This window comes from Ovis canadensis, chromosome 25, assembly GCF_042477335.2.
Source record: "Ovis canadensis isolate MfBH-ARS-UI-01 breed Bighorn chromosome 25, ARS-UI_OviCan_v2, whole genome shotgun sequence".
Lineage (NCBI taxonomy): Eukaryota > Metazoa > Chordata > Mammalia > Artiodactyla > Bovidae > Ovis > Ovis canadensis.
This window is the reverse complement of record NC_091269.1, coordinates 31,811,231-31,834,493: the sequence shown is the minus strand read 5'-3', so window position 1 is coordinate 31,834,493 and position 23,263 is coordinate 31,811,231. Positions and strand designations below refer to the sequence as shown.

The 23,263-nt window shown below is 41.4% G+C and overlaps 1 protein-coding gene across 7 annotated transcripts in view; it reads right to left on the bottom strand.

The window, feature by feature from the left end:
- Positions 1 to 23,263, bottom strand: part of BICC1 (BicC family RNA binding protein 1) — a 354,032-nt gene that overhangs the window by 160,479 nt on the left and 170,290 nt on the right. For all 7 annotated transcript variants that reach the window (XM_069571646.1, XM_069571644.1, XM_069571647.1 and 4 more), the window contains exon 3: positions 1,026 to 1,095. In XM_069571646.1, the coding sequence (XP_069427747.1) occupies positions 1,026 to 1,095 (70 nt within the window). The remainder of the gene's footprint in view (positions 1 to 1,025; positions 1,096 to 23,263) is intronic.

Below are 23,263 nucleotides of genomic sequence, written 5' to 3'. Positions count from 1 at the left end.
CAGGAATTCCAGTCCACTGAAGTCCAGATAACAACACTCGCAACAAGCTGTAAAATAACTTACATTCCAAGGGATGAGTAGCTCTAATAAAATGAGATTAAAAGAAGGCAATCTGGATGACCAGAAACAAGAAAGCTGACAAATCTTGCAGTGTTCAGCATCATTTAGCAATAACGGTCATAGAGAGAAGGGGGCGCAAACACAAAACTCAACAGCAACAACAAAAAAGCTAGACCACAACAGACAACGCTCAGCTCACACCACCATTTTCTGAATTGCTTGGTGATGGTTCTCCATTATCTCCTAGTGACTACGGGCATCTTTTAATGAAGCATATGCAACAAAGTTTCTTGACACTGAGGTTATACCAAAAAAAAGCTGTCCATAATATGTAATAATGAAAATATGAAAATAATATGTAATCTTGGAAGGAAACTAAGGGTCCTATGCTTTCATTTCTGACCATCCATGCACCAGTGAGTGTCCTCTAGGTTAAAGCAGAAAAAAAAAAAAAAAGACAAGGAAAATGCTTGGCCTAAAAGAAAAATCCTGTGTGTTCTTTGCTGTGTGATAGACAAAGAGGAGAAGCAGCAGTTAGGAAAGGAAATCTAAGTTCCTATCAAATTGGCGGTGAAAATAATCAACTGTTAAATCTGGGACATAAACAAGAAGTCTAAAGTGTAAACAGAGGGAGTCTGTGTATTAAAAACACGTTATTACGTGTGGGGAATTACCATGACTTGTGGCCACTAGATGGTCATCCTTGAAATCATTAGATGCTACAATAATCTTCTATAATAGCATGTCTATTATTACAGAATACTTAAAAATATTATTCTGTTGTTGAATCAAAAAGTTATATGTTATTTTGCATTATGATAATCCTTCCCAAATACTGCTATATAATAAATATTTGGGAACAACTATGATAAGGATAAAGGCTGATTTTAATCCCCAGGAAACCTGCGGGTATCCCACAGTCTGCATTATCACAACCACCAATTTCTCCATCTCGCATCGTTTACCTTTCTTGGATTTGGCACCAATCTTCAGTTTTGATGGCCAAGCAATCTGAGTGTTTGTTTCCTCCATGATCTGCAGCAAAAATTTAGAGAAAAACATTGATTCGATTAAGAACTTGCATTTATAGGTAAGATTTTTTTCCCAGGAAAAAAAAAATTATTTTCAAGTCCTTAGCATCATCTTGTTGCAACAAAATGACCTCTTTTTAAAACAATTCAAAAACAAAACAAAACCTTGTTGGAGTTGGGGGGCAGACACATTTTTATAAGCCTTTAATCTATTAGAAATAGTCAAGTATATTTGTTACTCCCAGCATTCCTCTCTGTGATGCTCCAGAATTTGAACTCGTTGCCAAACCACCCGAGATGCCTGTGCTGAATAAAATTCCCCCATGACAATCACCAGTGGATTGCAACACATCAAACACGATCCTTGTAATACAAAACGACGTGGGACGGGCCTTACAAAATGAAGCATGTTTGGTTTTTTTGTTTTTTTTTTTTTTCCTGGAGAAAATAAAATAAACTTGCTTTGGGCACATTTGTGTTTCATTAAAACTGATGAAAAGCCTCTAAACAGGACATCGCGTCATAAGGCTGCATTTCCCGTCATCTTTTGCCTGATCTGAGATGGCATTTTTGCCACAGTTCCTTCCCACTTCCCAGGCAGCTAATACTGGCCAGAAGGACTGGAGACCCACTGTGCCAAAGCCCAAGGACAAGTGATGCAGGCAAGGTGTGCCCAGCAAAGGAAGCCCACGGCAAATGAGAGACGAGTGAATCACCAAGAAATGCCCATCCTTTCTGTTATCACACGAATTAGCCTAGGTTATTGTTGACTTTCATACCATGAATATAAAATTCACTCAACAAATGAATGAAGCCAATAACTGACATTATTCACAGGCAAATGACAGCAACTACCACTTGTAAGTCACTTGAGTGGGATACTATTTAATCTTTCATATGGATTGAGAGGTAACTAAACAAATTAATGGCAAAGGCAATGAAACTCATGAACACTGTAGTTAATAAAAAGTCCCTCTTCTCCCTCTGTATTGGCTATGTTCTGGGCGTAAGGCTAAATGGTTAACATGTTAGCGTGCATCATTCTTCCTTTAATCCCCTTTATCACAGCAAAGGGCTTGCAGCAGATGTTTCAGCCTGGCAGCCCACAGAGGCATGTTGTCCGCCCACTATAAGGTTTTTTTTAAATCTGAGCCAACATTTTTAAATCTGGAAACTTCACATAGACATTCAGGTTTCTGCTTCTCTGGAAAATATGGCAGAGTTAGCATCCGGAGCCCACACCCCAATGTAGCAACACTCGGCTGGCTCTGAGGACCAGATGCCCTCTTTACCCAGGGTCAGGAGACCCTGTGCTGTCCCCCCCACGAATTCCCCCTGGGTCTCCCACAATGAGATCCCAAGCCACTTGCCCTTCTTGTCACTGTGTGTTACTCACTTGCCATTTATCACGGTGTTTGCACTTCTACACCCGTGTCTCTATAGAAAACTGAAAAACAAAACTAAAGTCACACTGTCTTCACAAAGGCAAGGGGCTGCCCTGGCCCTGCAGGCGGGCAAGCCCATTGCCCCAACTCTCCAGATCCGGCCCCTGCCTCGACTCCTCCTATCTATGCTGTCCTATTCATGGGTTTCATCGTCTTCTCCATGAAATAAGAGAACTTATTTCTAAACAAGTTAAAATAAGAACTTATTAATTTCTAAACTTAACTCTAACCCCACATTTTTTTATTTTACTTTATTTACTTTACAATACTGTATTGATTTTGCCATACATCAACATGAATCCGCCACAGGTGTACATGTGTTCCCAATCCTGAACCACCCCCCTCCCACTTCCGTCCCCATACCATCTCTCTGGGTCATCCCAGTGCACCAGGCCCAAGCATCCTGTATCCTGCATCAAACCTAGACTGGCGATTCGTTTCTTATATGATATTATACACGTTTCAATGCCATTCTCCCAAATCATAGGTCCTCAGTAGTTATCTATAACTACTAAAAGATAAATATCATATGATATCACTTCAGGGCCCTGCACACCCCTCCCCCAGCTTCCCCCTAGCCCCGACTCATGCACCACCCCAACCACCTCTCTCTGTTTATCTTCCTCCTAACCCTTATCACAATCTGAGATTCTATTTTCTGTGTTTACTTGTTTATAGTTTGTCTCTGCAAAATCAAAGCTCTCTAAACCCTGCACACAGCAAGCACAGATTTATCTGAATAAATGAATCTCCCTAACACCCTTAGGAAGTAGATTTCTTTATTCCTCAAATAGCTGGGATGGAACAGAGTAGGGATAAAAACTTTAGACAGCTGACAAAGACTGGCCTTTTAACCACCATACTATATGCAATATAGGACCTCTCTCTTTTAAAAAATGTGTCTAACACATTTGAAAATATGCTTTAGAATTTATGCAGACTGACTGGTTTTAACAACCTGCAAATATTTATCAAAAACCTACTTTGGTGGCATAATTATAATACTTAATAAAGAAGTTGCTCATCAAAGACAGTTGGAAGATACAACTTTCTGAAACTTTCATCATTTGGAGAGTTTCCCAGAAATTACCTTGCATGTGATCATCTCTTTTTTGTTAAATACCAATAGATGCTCCATAAAGAAAATAATTTGCCATAGAAAATATCTTAATAGCAGGTAACAGCTATTGAGCTGAAATGCCTTCTTTACACACACTTCCTCTAAACCTCACACCAGTCCAGTGTCTCTACAGTGCAGTGAAATGCGAAGACCCATAGCAATGAATAAGGAACAATTCCTGGTGTTCACAAGCTTACAGTCAAGTTCAGGGACACAGACAGACCATCAGAGGCAGTGGGCTGGGTGCTGGCACAGGGCCATTCACAAGGGTGGCTCTGGCTCCTATTGAGAAAGGTTGGGGTTGGAGGTAAAGTTAGTAAAGGGCTCCCCAAAATATAGCCTGCAAAGTCACTCAAGTCCTGACAACCAAGTAAAAGCTAATTTATGAATGAGCTTATCAGTCACTACATGAGGGCAGGAAGGCCCAATCAGGAGGGCTTCTTATGGGTCATGTTTTATCACCTATTAGTTCCAGCTACTGTACACGTATCTTCGAAGTGACTAAAATTAGATAGAACATTTTCCTCTAAGATAGCTTAAGAGAGAAAATGGGAAATTAAGATCTTACTATCATATTGGTGGGGAAGCAGAAAGAGAATAATCTATATACTTTTGTGAATTAAATAATTTGGCTGTGTAATCCAGTAAATTATATCAGGTGCCATAATTATAATACTTAATAAAGAAGTTTCCTTGTCCAAGATGGTTGAAAGACATAACTTTCTAATATCTTAATCACTTGGAGAGCATCTTAGAAAGCATCCTGAGTTCAGAGACAGAATTATAGTGCTAAGCAAGTCTGAAGCTCTGTTACTAGCACGTTTGGCTTTAAAAGATGCTCTAAGTGGTCGTCAGAACAAGCAGATAGGAGAACTGGCAAAGATGAGCTCAGGAAGCTTGTGGCTGAAATCAAAGTAGCCACAAAACCTCTGAGAAGAAAATGACTATCTTACATCTTAAGAGAAAAGGGGGAAAAAAATCCTAAAGTGAGTTTCAGCTAGTTCTTTCTTTTTAATCTTATTATGACCCTTGTTTCCACTTTCACAAAACCAAAGCTCAAAGAAGAAACTACTAATTTTGAATCATGTTCTACAGACATTAAATCACACCTTAAATATTTTAAAGACTTGTTTTAACCCGTAATTCTGGATGCTGTAACCTTAACAAAGCAGCTAATGAATGGAGGTCAGAGATAAAGTGAAAATTTCAGCTAGAGGCAAAAATAAGACCTAGAAAGTTTACAGGTGAATTCCACACTTTTTAAAAAAGATGTTCCAGGGCTACCAGATAAGCCCTGACCTAAGGGCTTATCTTCCTTTTCACAGAGGCCAAGTCCTCGAGTTGGACAGCTTGGGTGTAGACCCAAATGATGTCAAAGTCGCTGAGGAGACTGGGCCATGGATGCAACAAGTTCCTAGTGCATCTAAAGGGTCAGCACACAGGGAAAGGAGATGAAAGGGGCAACTATCACAGGAGCTACAGGCAATCTCTCACCATCTTCACAAAATCCAGACGTGTAATAGAGAACCACAGAACTAAAGTGACATTTTTTTAGAAAACAGGGAAGAACTCTGGAGCAGTTCATTCTGTGGATTTTATAATGTATGAAAACACTGACATCTTTCAAGAAAATGTATTTTCTACAAACGAATTAATAATTCCTGCAAAACTTCACAAAGAAATCAATTCCCAGAAAACCATGACAAGCCCTAATTTTTTCACTGTTTTTAATTAATTTTTAAAGAATTTGTGCCTGCACCCTGTGGCATATGGGATCGTCGTTCCCTGACCAGGGCTCAAACCCACACCCCCTGTATTTAGAAGGCAGAGCCTTAACCACTAGACTGCCAGGGTCCCTAAACGCCCTAATTTTTAAGCAAACCAGGATGATATCCAAAAACTTTCGTTTGCATTCAAGGGATAATTTCAATTACACGCCCAACTCCTGACCAACCTCTTTACAAAAAATAAGTTGTCGATGCCCCCCAGTTGTGTGAAATTTGAACTGAAAGCTGGGAAACCTGCCTAAAATCACTAGTGCTCCCATGTGAAACTAAATCTATAAATACTCTGATGTCAGTTAAGCCAGGAATGCCTGGGTATGCAAACCCACAAAACCTTTGAGAAGAAAATGACTAACTTCTGTTTCAGGAAAAAAAAAAATCCTAACATTAATTCCAGCTAGTTTTTTTTTTTCCCCAATTGTATTATTGTTCTGGTTTCCACCTTCACAAAATCAAACCTTGAAGAACAAATATCTGATGTTGAGTCATTTTCAATAAATATTAAATGACACCTCAAATATTTTAAAGACTTGTTCTAATCCATAATTCTGGATGCTTCATGTTTATACCATCTCAACTAGGTCAGTGTCAGCTTCTGAGTATCTTCACTCTCACAAGAATCTCTTCTCAATTCTGCTAATTTCTGCCAGGTTATATATGAAAGTGAAAGTGAAGTCGCTCAGTCATGTCCAACTCTTTGCAACCCCATGGACTGTAACCTACCAGGTTCCTCGGTCCATGAGATTCTCCAGGCAAGAATACTGGAGTGGGTTGCCATTTCCTTCTCAGGTTATATATAATAAGCAGCAATTCTATATGTCATAAAGAGAAAGGCGATTTTGGGGGAGTCGATCTAAAAATGCAATTAGTTGAAAAATAACTTAAATTTCTGTCATTAGACTGGTTGTACTACTAACAGGGAATTAATCATTAAAATGTAACTTAATTCTTATGCTAATCTCAGTTGTGATGAATTCCAAATATTTATAGTAAAAAAATGGAGGAGGAAATGGCGATTCACTCCAGTATTTGCCTGGAGAATTCCATGGATAGAGGAGTCTAACAGGCTACAGTCCATAGGGTCGCAAAGAGTCAAACACGACTAAGTGAATGAGCATACATAGTAACAAAAGTACCTGACCTAATACAAATTTCAAAATATATGAAGCAATTAAAATTAAGATGACTGATATTAGAAAGAACACCTATTTCATTTTCAAAGGTTACTTCATCATGAAAAATCTGTTGAAAATAGAATGATATATGTAGTTATGACTGATTTGAGGTGTTGTACAGCAAAAACCAACACAACATTGTAAAGCAATTATCCTCTAATGGAAAAAAACAGAAAACTATGGATAGATAACAGTTTTGGAAGCTAAAGAACCGTCTTAAAGTTCTAATTCACATTTGCTTTTCACAAGCAGGGAGTAATTTCCCTGATCAAAGAGTAACAGCACTGCTTCTTAGATTAAAAAGGTATCTAATAAAAATGGAATCATATATTCTTACTTTGGTTTTAGTTTTGGGGGAATAAGGGAAGGAAAGGAAGGTAACATTTATATAAGCTGGAATACGGAAGCTCTTTGTGACTGGAAGAAAGTTCTATCAGCTATTGAAAAAATGTCATCACAGATGTACATGGAAGCACTGAAATAATCTCACTTTCCTTAAACAACTTGCCAAAATTAGAATAAAATAAATAAGATAACCTAATCAAATTCTATAAGTAGCTTCACTCATGATAAAAATAATCTCTATTTCTATTCTTCAATAATAAGTCATAGATTTTTTTCCCTCTCCAACAAATTCCACATTAGTACACCATGTAAAAAGAGAACATGTCTACAAATGCTCACTATACTACACATTCTGAAGGTCTGAAACAATTATAGGGTAATATCTTACAGATGAAGGAAACCTTTGCTAAACCAACAACATTCTACTAATGTGGTTATTTCACCAAATTCTTCAATCCAGACGTAAAGCTAAAAATCCACAGGTAAGTAATGAGCATCTCAGATCAACCCGAGACAAATCTATTTATGCTGACTTTACTTGAAATATTTATTTTTGAACCAGGAAAAGAATGCTTGACATTTATACTCTAAGCTATTGAAAATTCATCCTTCAAAATGGCTACCAGCTGGGCACCACCTGCAGCCTGCTTCTTTAAGAGACCAACTCCTGTGTGCTCTATCTTCCCTGTGTTACTATCAATGGAAAAATAAGGTCCACCTTCACGGAGGAGGCTGTCTGAACTCACTTCATGTACTGACAGATTATGAGTCAATTTGCTGAACTTCACCATGAAGGGAGCTAAGTGAGAAAAGAGCAACTAGAAGCCACTGCAAGGTGGAGCTGGGAAACCAGTGAAGTCTCACATGAGGGCATGTCTAAAAGCTGAGGAGGGGACTTCCTGGTGGCCAGTGGTTAAGACTCTTGCGCTTCCACTGCAGCAGAGACAAGTTCAATCCCTGGCTGGGGACCTAAGATCCTTGCATGCCATGCGGTGCATCAAAATAAACAAAAGCTGGGGATATTGATTTTGCTGAGACATTAGAGGTCTTTGTTGTATTTCATTTTAAATCCAAGAAACATATCTCAATGATTCAGTTATTCATCATCCCCAGAACATCTGCTCACATCTGCCTGATGTTAACATACACTTCCCATGTACTCAAGATATTCTTATAAATCAGGTATGTGAAACCTTTCTTTTTTTTAAATAAACAGATGAGGAAAGCAGGATTCAAAGAGGTTAAGCAGCAGATAGGCATGTGGCAAAGCCCAGCTTGACAGTAAGTGACTAACTTCCCAGGCAAGGGTGATTTCTGCTCACCTCGCTTGTGAAGGAAGGGAAGGCACCACATACTCAGGGAGGCTGCTGTCAGAACCCTGCTGTGAACACAGAAGTGCTCGCCAGCAGCAGCCTGGCTGCCCCTCGCATTCTGATTAATGACACAGTGACCCAGAAGTGGCCCCAGAACGGTTCAACCCAGGGAGGAACCCCCACCCCACCCATGTATGGAGACTGTGAGAAGCAATTTGGCTGCCACAATGACACAAATGAGGGCCACACCGGCACTCAGCTGAACCTCCCACACAGAGCGGGAACAGCCACTCCAGATACCCACAGGGACGTCCCTGGTGGTCCCATGATTAAGACTCCACACTTCAGTGCAAGGCTGCTGCTGCTAAGCTGCTAAGTCACTTCAGTCGTGTCTGACTCTGTGCGACCCCATAGACGGCAGCCCACCAGGCTCCCCCATCCCTGGGATTCTCCAGGCAAGAACACTGGAGTGGGTTGCCATTTCCTTCTCCAATGCATGAACGTGAAAAGTGAAAGTGAAGTCGCTCAGTCGTGTCCAACCTTCAGCAACCACATGGACTGCAGCCTTCCAGGCTCCTCAGTCCACGGGACTTTCCAGGCAAGAGTACTGTAGTGGGTTGCAATTGCCTTCACGCAGGTTCAATCCCTAGTCTGGGAACTAAGACCTAACATGCCACACAGCCAAAAAAAAAACCAGATATCCATAGAGATAGTCCTGGCTTTGCACTGTTTTGATACATCGATTTCAGTTACCACAGTTCAGTTAATGGTGCTGTGGTGCTGGAGAAGACTCTTGAGAGCTCCCTGAAAAGCAAAGAGATCAAAGCAGTCTATTCTAAAGGAAATCAACCCTGAATATTCATTGGAAGGACTGATGCTGAAGCTCCAATACTTGGCCACCTGATGTGAAGAGTCTACTCACTGGAAAAGATCCTGATGCTGGGAAAGATTGAAGGCAGGAGAAGGGGACGACAGAGAACAAGATGCTCCGGGAGATGGTGAAGGACAGGGAAGCCTGGAGTCCTGCAGGTCAACACCACCAAACCCTCAACAACACAAGTTTATATTCCAGTTACCAGTCTATTCACTGTGATTTTGAGTAGCTGCATCAAACAGAAATTCCCCTGCCAGCTCTTCAGTACACAGATCACTACATATGTAACAGATGTTCAGCTTGATCAGTGACCAGTCACACTGCTTCTTTCAAAGTCTGTCTGTGGTTACTCACAAGACATCTGTAATCAGTTCATGTACAGACAGCAAAGCAAGGAGTGGTGCTTTCTGTCTTCCAGTGATAAAACCAAAGGACATGAAAATGGATAACCCAAAGTGAAAACTGGTCAACAAAGATGAAAGTGAAGCAGAGAAGCAAAAGATTCTACTGCTGGAACTGGAATTTAAATCCAGTATCAATCCCCATTGATAGCTAACAGTGAGAATTTTGACACTGATGCTGGATGTGAGACTCTGAATTCACAGCCAGAGGAACTTTGTGAAGACAGAAGTAACAACATCAAAGAATGAACGCAGTCATGACAAAAAGGATGAAGATGTCCCAAAGGAGATGATACCAGCCAAATAACTCATGTTGAAAAAAAAAAAAAACCTCTGCGAGGGGGTTTCCCTGGTGGCTTAGCGGTAAAGAATCCACCTGGAAATACAGGAGACACACATTCAATCCCCAATTTGGAAAGATCCCACATGCCGCAGAGCCACTGAGCCTGTGCACCACAACTACTGAGACTGTTCTAGAGCCCGGAAGCTGCAACTACTGAAGCCTGCACGCCTAGAGCCCAAGCTCACAACAGGAGAAGCCACCACAGCGAGGAGCCCGCGCATAACGAGAGAACGCCCCTGGCTCGCCACAACTACGGAAAAGCCTGCGCGCAGTGAAGACTCAGCACAAAAATAATTATTTTTAAAAACTCAGAAATTTCACAACTTTGAAAGTACAAAGGATAAGCTGTTTTGAATTTGATTTAGACTTAGCAGTTCAGTTCAGTCGCTCAGTCGTGTCCGACTCTTTGCGACCCCATGAATCGCAGCACGCCAGGCCTCCCTGTCCATCACCACCTCCCGGAGTTCACTCAGACTCACATCCATCGAGTCCGTGATGCCATCCAGCCATCTCATCCTCTGTCGTCCCCTTCTCCTCCTGCCCCCAATCCCTCCCAGCATCAGAGTCTTTTCCAGTGAGTCAACTCTTCACATGAGGTGGCCAAAGTACTGGAGTTTCAGCTTTACCATCATTCCTTCCAAAGAAATCCCAGGGCTGATCTCCTTCAGAATGGACTGGTTGGATCTCTTTGCAGTCCAAGGGACTCTCAAGAGTCTTCTCCAAACACCACAGTTCAAAAGCATTAATTCTTCGGCACTCAGCTTTCTTTATAGTACAACTCTCACATCCATACATGACCACAGGAAAAACCATAGCCTTGACTAGACGGACCTTAGTCAGCAAAGTAATGTCTCTGCTTTTCAATATGCTATCTAGGTTGGTCATAACTTTTCTTCCAAGGAGTAGGCGTCTTTTAATTTCATGGGTGCAATCACCATCTGCAGTGATTTTGGAGCCCAAAAAAATAAAGTCTGACACTGTTTCCCCGGGCCAGATGCCATGATCTTCGTTTTCTGAATGCTGAGCTTTAAGCCAACTTTTTCACTCTCCACTTAAGTCTAAGATTTAGACTTCAGACTATGATAATTCAAGGCACAGAAAAGATGCTATCTCAATACTGTAAGTTATGCAATAAAAAGAAAGCTAGCGCTGTTGCAACCTGACAAGATTTTACGAAGAAATGAAACACAATAATTCTCAGTGTTTCTAATGTTTAAATACAATGTTCTGAATAATTATTAATTTTACTATTTTTTGATTTTCCTATAATTTATGATTGATAGGAAGAGATTTTTTTCTAATGTTTGACAAAATGTTTTAAAGGTTGCACATCATCCCATTTTCCCATTGATTACTAAAAGGGTTTTGTTTTAAGGGTCCCACATTACTATACAAGGTGAAGACAACTTTTTAATGCCCCACTGAAAATCACAGATAAGGGGTTTTAAACTATTTACACTACAGGCAAGTTTAAGCTCATTTATTTTAGAAAGTTCAAAGAACTCTTACTTATCAATTAAAACCTAGATGAAATGTGCCCTCCACTGTGAAAACTCCTCCAGCTTTCCCAGGCAAAGTTCAGCTCTCTCTCCCCATCCCCATTCTCACCTTGGTGTGCCAGCATGATCGTGCTTATCTCTTTGCTGAGATTACCAATCCCACAAATGAGTTGGGCTTCTGGTAGCCAACAGCTGTATTTTGACCTTTTTCAGGGGGGTATGGTCTAGATAACTTTATATTTTTAAACTTTTTAAAGTTTATTTTTATTGAAGTATAGTTGAAGAACAATGTTAATTACTGCTATATAGCAAAATGACTCAATTATACACACAGACATTCATTTTCAGGTTCTTTTCCACTATGGTTTATCACAGGATATTGAATATAGCTCCCTGTGTTATACAGTAGGACCGTGTCATTTATCCATTCTGCGTTTGCATCTGCTAATCCCAAACTCCTGACCCAACCCTCTCCCACCCTCCACTCCCTCGGCAAGCACCAGACTGTCCTCTGTGTCCCGGATCCTGTTTCAGTTTCATAAATAGCTTCATTTGTGTCGTGTTTTAGACTCCACATATAAGTGATATCATACGCTATTAGGATCTCAATAAGCATTGGTAAAGTAATTAGCAGGGATGAGGAAGAAATTATGAAGGGAACAGAAAACGTTCCCTTTATATGAGATTTTCCAGTCACACAGCACATGCTGTAGCAGAGATAACAGCCATCTCCTCTACAACGTCTCCTTAACTCATCCAAAATATGGTATTTTTGAGGAATATGCTTATCAGAATAAATGAACTAAGTGAAAATTCATTAGGTGAAAGTAAATTCTAAATCACTGACAAGATTCATTCTCTCAGGGTACAGCAGTATTATAATAGAGAAAAAAACTCTCCAACCAAAATGTCTGGAGTTGTGGGCTAAGTACAGTGAATGCAAGTTGGGCCAAGTGTAGGCTGTGTAAAGCAGGAAGCCTAACTTCTGTCATTTCTCTTCCAGCCTACGGCTGGCACCAGCTTGGGGAATGGGGACACACCCCCATTTTAAGAGACAAGCCAAGTTTTCACATTAAATCTGATTTCTGAACGTTGGCATCTGTTTTAGTAATGTAAAAAACATTTTGTGGGGAAAAAAGGCATGGTTCCCACTTCTTGATCTGTGCTCCAAACCAAGGAGAATTTTCATGGGATACGTGCTCAGCCACTTCAGCTGTGTCCGCCTCTGTGTGACCCCATGGACTGTAGCCTGCCAGCTCCTCTGTCCATGGGATTCTCCAAGGCAAGAATACTGGAGTGGATTGCCATGCCCTCCTCCAGGGTATCTTCCCAACCCAGGGATCGACCTCACGGTTTCTCCTGCGTCTTCTGCATCACAGGTAGATTCTTTACCAATAAGCCACTTGGGAAGCCCTTTCATGGGGTATGAGTCCTTTATTTCTGATGACCTATGTTAGTAAAAACCTGGCTTCTCGGTTCCCCTGGGACATAAGGACCTATGATTCTTAAGACTATATTTCATTCTCCAAGTATCCCTTTATTCCTCAGAAAGATTAACCAAATCTCTAATCTGACATCATGAGTAACTCTGAAGAGATTTATTAAACGTGAACTATCAGAGTTAGTTCACTCTGTTGTATAACTTGAGTGTAACAGTATATAACCAGGAGAAAATTGATATATTTAATAAAATCAAGTTACCAAGCTCTGACTGTTAATTTCCTAGCCTCTGATTTTTCACATGCCTGGTTAACTCCAGTTACAAGAATCTACATTATAGGTTCTTTTAGACAATACATTTTACCACCCCGCTTATTTTAATCTTTTCAAAGTCAACAATCTTACTTAGCTCAGTAACCTCCAATGGCATTGATGCTGTTAAGGAATAAGAGATCAACATAACACAGCAGCTCTATAATGGTGTCCCTGAGACATCAAAGAGATAAAATCCCATGCAGGCTATGCTACTGCAACAACTCTAAACGGAGTGTGTTCAGTGGATGAATATAAAAAAGTTGGTGGGAATGCAAACTAGTACAACCACTATGGAGAACAGTGTGGAGATTCCTTAAAAAATTGCAAATAGAACTACCGTATGACCCAGCAATCCCACTGCTGGGCATACACACCAAGGAAACCAGAATTGAAAGAGACACATGTACCCCAATGTTCATCGCAGCACTGTTTATAATAGCCAGGACATGGAAACAACCTAGATGTCCATCAGCAGATGAATGGATAAGAAAGCTGTGGTACATATACACAACGGAGTATTACTCAGCCATTAAAAAGAATTCATTTGAATCAGTTCTGATGAGATGGATGAAACTGGAGCCGATTATACAGAGTGAAGTAAGCCAGAAAGAAAAACACCAATACAGTATACTAACACATATATATGGAATTTAGGAAGATGGCAATGATGACCCTGTATGCAAGACAGGAAAAAAGACACAGATGTGTATAACGGACTTTTGGACTCAGAGGGAGAGGGAGAAGATGGGATGATTTGGGAGAATGGCACTCTAACATGTATACTATCATGTAAGAATTGAATCGCCAGTCTATGTCTGACGCAGGATACAGCATGCTTGGGGCTGGTGCATGGGGATGACCCAGAGAGATGTTATGGGGAGGGAGGTGGGAGGGGGGCTCATGTTTGGGAACGCATGTAAGAATTAAAGATTTTAAAATTTAAAAAATAAAAAACTATTTTTAAAAAAAAGCGTCATTTCTCTTTCATGTTGAATGGCCTGTGTGACTTGTCAAGGGGCTTGGTTCTACACACTGAGGGACCCGAGCTAAATGGAGGCACTTCCGTATTATAGCTGCCCATCTGGAATCCATGGCCTCCTGAGTCTCCCTTTGGGAGAAAAACAGGAAGAACCCTGCATCAATATTTTACTGCCTTGGTGTAAAAGAAAAACACGCTACTTCCCCCACAGCTCACTGACCATGACTATGTGTACATCTCTGCCAAACTCAAAGGGAGCTGGGACATGCAGGAGGCAATTAGAATACTTGTTGGGCACTGCTGTCTCCTTACTGCCAGATAGTTCTTTAAAAGCTTCATTGTCCCATGCTTGAAGAACTTATTACAAAATGAAACCTCCCCTTGCTCTTTTTTTTTTTAATACTCCAGACCCATCACATAGCCTTTTAAGCGTATTTCCACTTGGGTATCTCACTAGCTTCTTAGACATGTTTAAACTGAACACAATCTTCTCCATGCAACTTGACACTGTAAGTTGCCTAACCAGGATCCAAATATCAACCCAATTATCTAGGAGTGCTGCCACTCCCATTGCCAGAGGTTAGTTTAAAAACCAGCATGTTAAAACTTAACAACAAAAAACACAAATAACTTCATCCAAAAATGGGCAAAGAACTTGAAAAGACATATCTCCAACAAAGATATATAAATAGTTAATAAGCATATAAAAAGATGCTCAATATCACTGATCATTAGGGAAGTGCAAATCAAAAGTACTGATATGAGATACCACCTTATACTCATAAGCATAGCTTACTACCAAAACACACACACACAGAAAGTAACAAGTGTTGGTAAGGATGTGGATAAATTGAAACCCTTGTGCACTATAGGTAAGAATATAAAATGGCACAGCTGCTGTAGAAAACACTATGATACTTTCTCAAAAGAGTAAATTTAGAATTAACATATGATTTAGCACTTCTGGGTATATATCAAAAAGAACTTAAATCAGGGACTCAAAGAGATATTTGTACAACGATCAACCATGTTCATAGTAGCACTATTCAAAGTAGCTAAAATATGGAAGCAACCCTGGTGTCCATCATTGGATGAACAGATAAGCAAAATGTGGTTTATATATACAATGGAATATTATCCAGCCTTAAAAAGGAAGGAAATTCTAATATATACTACAACATGGATAAGCCTTGAGGACATCATGCTAGGTGAAATAAGCCAGTCACAAAAATAGATATACTATGTGCTTCCCTTTATACGAGAAATGCAGAATCAAAATCAGAGAGATAGAAAGTAGAATGGCGGTTTTCAGGGACTGCAGGGAGAAAGCAATGTGGAGGTATTCCTTTTGTCTGTCTGTCTGTGTGTGTGTGTGTGTGTGTGTGTTCTTTAAGGCCTGCTTAGATGTTGGGCCTTTTTTTAATATAAATTTATTTATTTTAATTGGAGGCTAATTACAATATTGTAGTGGTTTTGCCATACATTGACATGAATCCGCCATGGATATACACGTGTTCCCCATCCTGAACCCCCCTCCCACCTCCCTCCCCATCCCATCCCTCTGGGTCATCCCAGTGCACCAGCCCCAAGCATCCTGTATCATGCATCGAAACTGGACTGGAGATTCTTTTCACATATGATATTATACATGTTTCAATGCCATTCTCCCAAATCATCCCACCCTCGCCCTCTCCCATAGAGTCCAAAAGACTATTCAATACATCTGTGTCTCTTTTGCTGTCTGGCATACAGGGTTATCGTTACCATCTTTCTAAATTCCATATATATGCGTTAGTATACTACATCAGTGTTTTTCTTTCTGGCTTACTTCACTCAGTATAATAGGCTCCAGTTTCATCCACCTCATTAGAATTGATTCAAACGCATTCTTTTTAATGGCTGAGTGATACTCCATTGTGTATATGTACCACAGCTTTCTTATCCATTTGTCTGCTGATGGACATCGAGGTTGCTTCCATGTCCTGGCTATTATAAACAGTGCTGCGATGAACACTGGGGTACCCGTTGTCTCTTTCAATTCTGGTTTCCTCAGTGTTTCCACTGCCCAGCAGTGGGATTGCTGGGTCGTATGGCAGTTCTATTTCCAGTTTTTTAAGGAATCTCCACGCTGTTCTCCATAGTGGCTGTGCTAGTTTGCATTCTTAAACAAGTACAGTTTCAGTTTTACTAGATGCAAAGAACTATAGAGCAGATGGTGGTGACGGCGCTGAACAACATTGTTGCTGTTGTTGTTCAGTCACTAAGTCGCGTCTGACTCTCTGCAACTCCACGGACTGCAGCACGCCAGGCTTCACTACCTCCCAGAGTTTGCTGAAATTCATGTCCATTGAGTAGGTCCAACCATCTCATCCTCTGTCTCCCCCATCTCCTCTCGTCATCAATCTTTCCCAGCATCAGGGTCTTTTCCAATGAGTCGGTTCTTCACATCAGGTGGCCAAAGTATTGGATCCCGTGAACAACGTTAATGAATGTACTTAATACCACAGAAAGATACAATTAAAAATGGGTAAAATGAAGTGACATCAGCATCATGGGGGCATGAGACACTCTCTTTGTTTCTCCTCTTTTAATCTACAACAGTAAAGCATCCATAACTCAACAAAGGTTTCTCTGCCCAACACACCAGGATGCTGGAGACTTCCACACATCTGCACTCCTGAAGGTGGGTGGGCTAGAGCACGGAGGAGGGGGAAGCAGGGGAAGGGCAGAGGCAGTGCCCGTGAGCCCCATCGCCCAGCCATGGCAGCTGAGCCTGCAGTTCCAGGGAACCCAGATGCAGGAGGGGAATTGGGCAACGCAGCTCTGGCGTCCCCGCTCCAACAGCACCCCCGCCAGGGAACTGAGGCTGCTGCAGCAGTAACAGTAGGACCTGCAACGCAGTCCCTGCAGCTGTTGCAGTGCCCATGTCTCCAGCCCCTTACTTGCAGCAACAGGCCCACGAACCCAACAACCCTAGCTACAGCAGAAGCATCCAACTCACCTCCCCATCCTTCCTAGTACCCCCACCACAGCAGCTGCCTGCAACCCAGGGGACCCCAGACATGGCGGAAGTGCCCATCATCCCAGGGTTCGCAGCAGTGACACCAGCAGCAGCCGAGCACCAGCAACCCCAGAGGCACACGCAACAGCGAAGCCGCCAGGCAACACCTCTGCCAGAGAGGCGGCAGAGGGTGCAAAGTGCCAGTTCTCAGATGGAGCCAGAGGCACCTCAGGTGAGAGAAATCCAAAACTGGAGATATATCGCCACCTACTGAAGAGCAAAAGAAAAGACTCTACTTACCAACCTGTTGAATTAGAACTGAATGAAAAAAAGCTTTACCTAAAGAAAGGTAAAAAGCACGAGCAGAGGAACAACTCACCGAGCACCACGAAAAAATCAAGACACATAGTATCACACACATGAAAAAGAAAAAGGACTATTTTCCATAAACCAAACTTAAAGTCTGAATACTGAACTCTAAATGACAGAGAATTCAAAATAGCTGCCATGAAGAAACTTAACGAGCTATAAGAAGATTCAGAAAGGCAGTTCAATGAGCTCTGCTGGTGCTGCTGCTGCTAAGTCACTTCAGTCGTGTCCGGCTCTGTGCGACCCCATAGACAGCAGCCCACCAGGCTCCCCCGTCCCTGGGATTCTCCAGGCAAGAACACTGGAGTGGGGGTTGCCATTCCAATGAGCTCAGGAATAAATAAATAATGAACAGAAACAATACTTGGCCATAAAGACTGAAACTCTGAAATTATAAAGAACCAAACAGAAATTCTGGAGCTGAAGAATTCAATAAATGAGCCTTTTTTAATGTATTAGAAAGCACTGGAAACAGAACAGACCCTATGGGAGACAGAATTAGTGAACTTGGATATAGAAATCTAGGCATGACTCGGGTAGGAGAGAGAGTTATGACTTTTTAAAATGAGGAAATTCTAAAAGAACTGTCCATTAGGAAGGGCAAGATGTGTTTAAAAGGCAATATAAGGATAATGGGTATCCCAGAAAGAGAAGAGCGAGAGAAGGGAGCAGAAATATTATTTAAACAAATAATTGCTGAGAACTTTCCAAACCTGGGGAAGAAACTGGATATGCAAATCAATTAAGCCAAAAGAATATCTAATTCTCTTGAAGCAAAAAGACCTTCACCAGGACACATTTACAAACTGTCAAAAGTCCACAACAAAGACTCAATTTTAAAAACAACCAGAGAAGAAAAAGCCAGTAGCCTACAAAGAAGCCCCATTAGGCTATCATCAGATTTTCCATCAGGAACTCTACAGGCCAACAGAGTAGAATGGCATGCTGTGCTCTAACTACTCAAAGATGAAACACTCTCATCCAATAATACCCAGCAAAGTTATCCTTCAGGCTTTTAGGAGAAATAAAGGTCTTCCCAGTAAACATACTTTGAGGGAGTTCACTACCACCAGACCTGCCTTACAAGAAATGTTGAAAGGAGCTCTTCTACCTGAAATAAAGAGGCAAAAGTACACAAAACTGAATAAGGTGATGATCAGACAGGAAAAACCAGAAAAATTCAACTTTATATCAAATTAGGTTGTTACACAATAATAAAGGTTAAAAGGGGGAAGAGCAGTAAAAATATATATACACTCATTTCGGTAACAAACTCACAACATAGAAAGGGATAACTTGTGACAACAAAACCTAAAAGAGGAAAAGGACGAGAACAGAACACACAGGTAAGTGAAGATAAGATGCTATCAAAATAAAAGGGCTATTCTAGCTTTGAGACATTTCGTACACATCTCAGTAACCACATAAAAATATCTAGAGCAGATAGGGCACTCAAAGCCAGTGCCCTGGGATAACCCAGAGGGATGGGATGGGGAGGGAGGCGGCAGGGGGCTTTGAGACTGGGGGGACACACATACACCGTGGCTGATTCATGTCAATGTGTGGCCAAAACCACCTCAATATTGCTAAGTAATTCAGTTCAGTTCAGTTCAGTCGCTCAGTCGTGTCCGACTCTTTGCGACCCCATGAATCGCAGCACACCAGGCCTCCCTGTGCATCACCATCTCCCGGAGTTCACTCAGACTCACATCCATCGAGTCAATGATGCCATCCAGCCATCTCATCCTCTGTCATCCCCTTCTCCCCCTGCCCCCAATCCCTCCCAGCATCAGAGTCTTTTCCAATGAGTCAACTCTTCACATGAGGTGGCCAAAGTACTGGAAAGTAATTAGCCTCCTATTAAAATATAAATTAATTTTGTTTTAATCTAGAGCAAAGACATGAAACATAAAAGAGAAAACTGAGAAAAAATTGTAGAAAACTGCTAAATTAAAATGGCAGACAGAAACACAAGGGAAAAGAAAAAAGGAAATATAGAGCAACCAGAAAACAAAAGATAAAACGGCAGTACTAAGAATTTATCAATAGTCACCCTAAATGTAAATTGATCGAATTCACCAATCCAAAGTCATGAAGTGACTAGATGGATTAAAAAACAACACTCAGCCACATGTTTCCCCCAGGATAATCATCTCAGTTCTAAAGACAAACATAGGCTCAAAGTAAAAGCTTGAAAGGTGAGATTCCAACCAAATGACACACAGCCGAAGAAAGAGAGCAGACTCATACTCATGTCAGATAAAATGGGCTTCAAGCCAAAAAGGGCATCAGGAGACAAAGCTGGATGGAAATGGTGACAATCCATCAAAAAGACATAACAGTTCTTAATTTATATGAACCTGAGCTCTAAAATATATAAAGCAATTATTTACAGACCTAAAGGGGGACATTGACAGCAATGCAATTACAGAGGGGTACTTTAATACTACACTTACATCAAGGGATAGACCAAGACAGAAAGTCAACAAAGAAACAGCAGCCTTATGTAAAACATTAGACTGCTAAGTCACTTCAGTCGTGTCCGACTCTGTGCAACCCCATAGACGGCAGCCCACCAGGCTCCCCCGGCCCTGGGATTCTCCAGGCAAGAACACCGAAGTGGGTTGCCGTTTCCTTCTCCAGCGCATGAAAGTGAAAAGTGAAAGTGAAGTCGCTCAGTCGTGTCCGACTCTTAGCGACCCCATGGACTGCAACCTACCAGGCTCCTCGGTCCGTGGGATTTTCCAGGCAAGAGTACTGGAGTGGGGTGCCATTGCCTTCTCCCAAACATTAGACTAAATGGACTTAATAGAATTATACAGAACATTCCAAATGCAGAACCTGATTCAGAACATTCATATAGAATCTATCCAAACGCAGCAGCATGTACAATCTTCTCAAGTGCATATTTCTCAATGACAGACCATATCTTCGAACACAAAACAATTCTTAATAAATTTTGAAGAGTGAAATCATATCAAGCATCTTTTCCAGTCACAATGGTATGAAACTAGAAATCAACTATGAGAAGAAAGCTAGAAAAATTACAAATGTGTGGAGACTAAACTACTGAGCGAATATGGGGTCAATTAAGAAGCCAAAGGAAAAATTTTTAAATGCCAGAAGACATCTGTTCAAAACTTTATCCCCTCCACTCCTCCACCCCTGCTGCCCGTCCCCTACACTACCTTCTCCAACAATCTGCCTGAACCTAGTGATGCTCTCCCCAAATCTGCATCCAGAATCTAAGATAAGCTTCCATCCAAATCATGGCCCCCGGGAACATTTCCACAAAATGGGTTCCACAATATGGGTTCCACCACTGGTGAGGTCACTTCCAGTCTTCTCCCATTCAAGTCACAGGCTCTAAAATGTCTCTCTTGCAATTCCAAAGTCAACCAGTGCTTCGTCATTATCCTTTAATTTAGGCATAAACTTCGTGGCCTAAAATTTCAGACTGTCCAAAACCAGGCCTTGACCCACCTGTCTTAGTTTTGCTTTTCCTCAAACTCCTCTACTTTCATCAACCTCTCTAGCCACTGTCCTAGCCACACCTTACAATTCTTCCCTTTTAATCACACTCTTAGACAGTCTCACCGTCTCCAGCTGCCGACTCTCTACCTGTTGTTCAGCACAAAACATAAAAGCAACATCAAGACTCCATCAATCAGATGTAACCTTTCCCTCCTCAGAGCTGCTATCCTGTCTTTGAAAAATGAAAGTGAAAGTCACTCAGTCATGTGTGACTTAAAGTACCCCTCTTTGCGACCCCATGGACTATACAGTCCATGGAATTCTCCAGGCCAGAATACTAGAGTGGGTAGCCTTTTCCTTCTCCAGGGGATCTTCCCAACCAAGGGATCGAACCCAGATCTCCCACACTGCAGGCGGATTCTACTGTCTCTCTGAGGCCAGTTATATGACAGTACTATTTTTAAATGGCCCAATCTCCCTTTTAGAATATAAAATCCTCAGGGCAAAGTCTGTTTTACTTATAACAAATTTGCCAATTCCTATAAGGTCTAATTATTTGGAAAGTCAGTAACAACTACCCTCTTGACAAGTCATCGAGAGGATATCTGGGGGTTTCATTCCAAGAGATCTGTAAGCTTCTAGAAAATCAAAATACTGATCTTTGAGGGACCCAAAGGTGGACTCACATTCTTTTTATAGAACCATACATCTAATCAAGAGTCTCTCACTCATTTGCTTACAGAAGTCACACATGAAACTTTTAAAAATGAATAAGCATACTGCAAGCTTTTAATTCAAATATGCATTCCACAAAAGAAAAGAATAGATGAAAGTTATTAGTTTCCCCAATTATCAGTTCAGTTCAGGCTTGACCCCATGAACTGCGGCATGCCAGGCCTCCCTGTCCATCATCAACTCCCAGAGTTCACTCAGACTCACGTCCATCAAGTCAGTGATGCCATCCAGCCATCTCATCCTCTGTCATCCCCTTCTCCTCCTGCCCCCATCCCTCCCAGCATCAGAGTCTTTTCCAATGAGTCAACTCTTCACATGAGGTGGCCAAAGTACTGGAGTTTCAGCTTTAGCATCATTCCTTCCAAAGAAATCCCAGGGCTGATCTCCTTCAGAATGGACTGGTTGGATGTCCTTGCAGTCCAAGGGACTCTCAAGAGTCTTCTCCAACACCACAGTTCAAAAGAATCAACTCTTCGGTGCTCAGCTTTTTTCACAGTCCAACTCTCACACCCATACATGACCACTGGACAAACCATAGCCTTGACTAGACGGACCTTAGTCGGCAAAGTAATGTCTCTGCTTTTGAATATACTATCTAGGTTGGTCATAACTTTTCTTCCAAGGAGTAAGTGTCTTTTAATTTCATAGCTGCCATCACCATCTGCAGTGATTTTGGAGCCCCCCAAAATAAAGTCTGACACTGCTTCCACTGTTTCCCCATCTATTTTCCATGAAGTGACGGGACCGGATGCCATGATCTTCGTTTTCTGAATGTTGAGCTTTAAGCCAACGTTTTCACTCTCCACTTTCACTTTCAACAAGGGGCTTTTTAGTTCCGCTTCACTTTCTGCCATAAGGGTGGTGTCATCTGCATATCTATTGAGGTTATTGAGATTTCTCCTGGAAATCTTGATTCCAGCTTGTGCTTCTTCCAGCCCAGCGTTTCTCATGATGTACTCTGCATAGAAGTTAAATAAGCAGGGTGACAATATGCAGCCTTGACGTACTCCTCTTTCTATTTGGAACCAGTCTGTTGTTCCATGTTCAGTTCTAACTGTTGCTTCCTGACCTGCATACAGGTTTCTGAAGAGGCAGGTCAGGTGGTCTGGTATTCCCATCTCTTGAAGAATTTTCCACAGTTTGTTGTGATCCACACAGTCAAATGCTTTGGCATAGTCAATAAAGCAGAAATAGATGTTTTTCTGGGACTCTCTTGCTTTTTCCATGATCCAGCGGATGTTGGCAATTTGATCTCTGGTTCCTCTGCCTTTTCTAAAACCAGCTTGAACATCTGGAAGTTCACGGTTCACGTATTGCTGAAGCCTGGCTTGGAGAATTTTGAACATTACTTTACCAGTGTGTGAGATGAGTGCAATTGTGCAGTAGTTTGAGCATTCTCTGGCATTGCCTTTCTTTGGGATTGGAATGAAAACTGATCTTTTCCAGTCCTGTGGCCACTGCTGAGTTTTCCAAATTTGTTGGCATATTGAGTGCAGCACTTTCACAGCATTATCTTTCAGGATTTGAAATAGCTCAACTGGAATTCCATCACCTCCACTA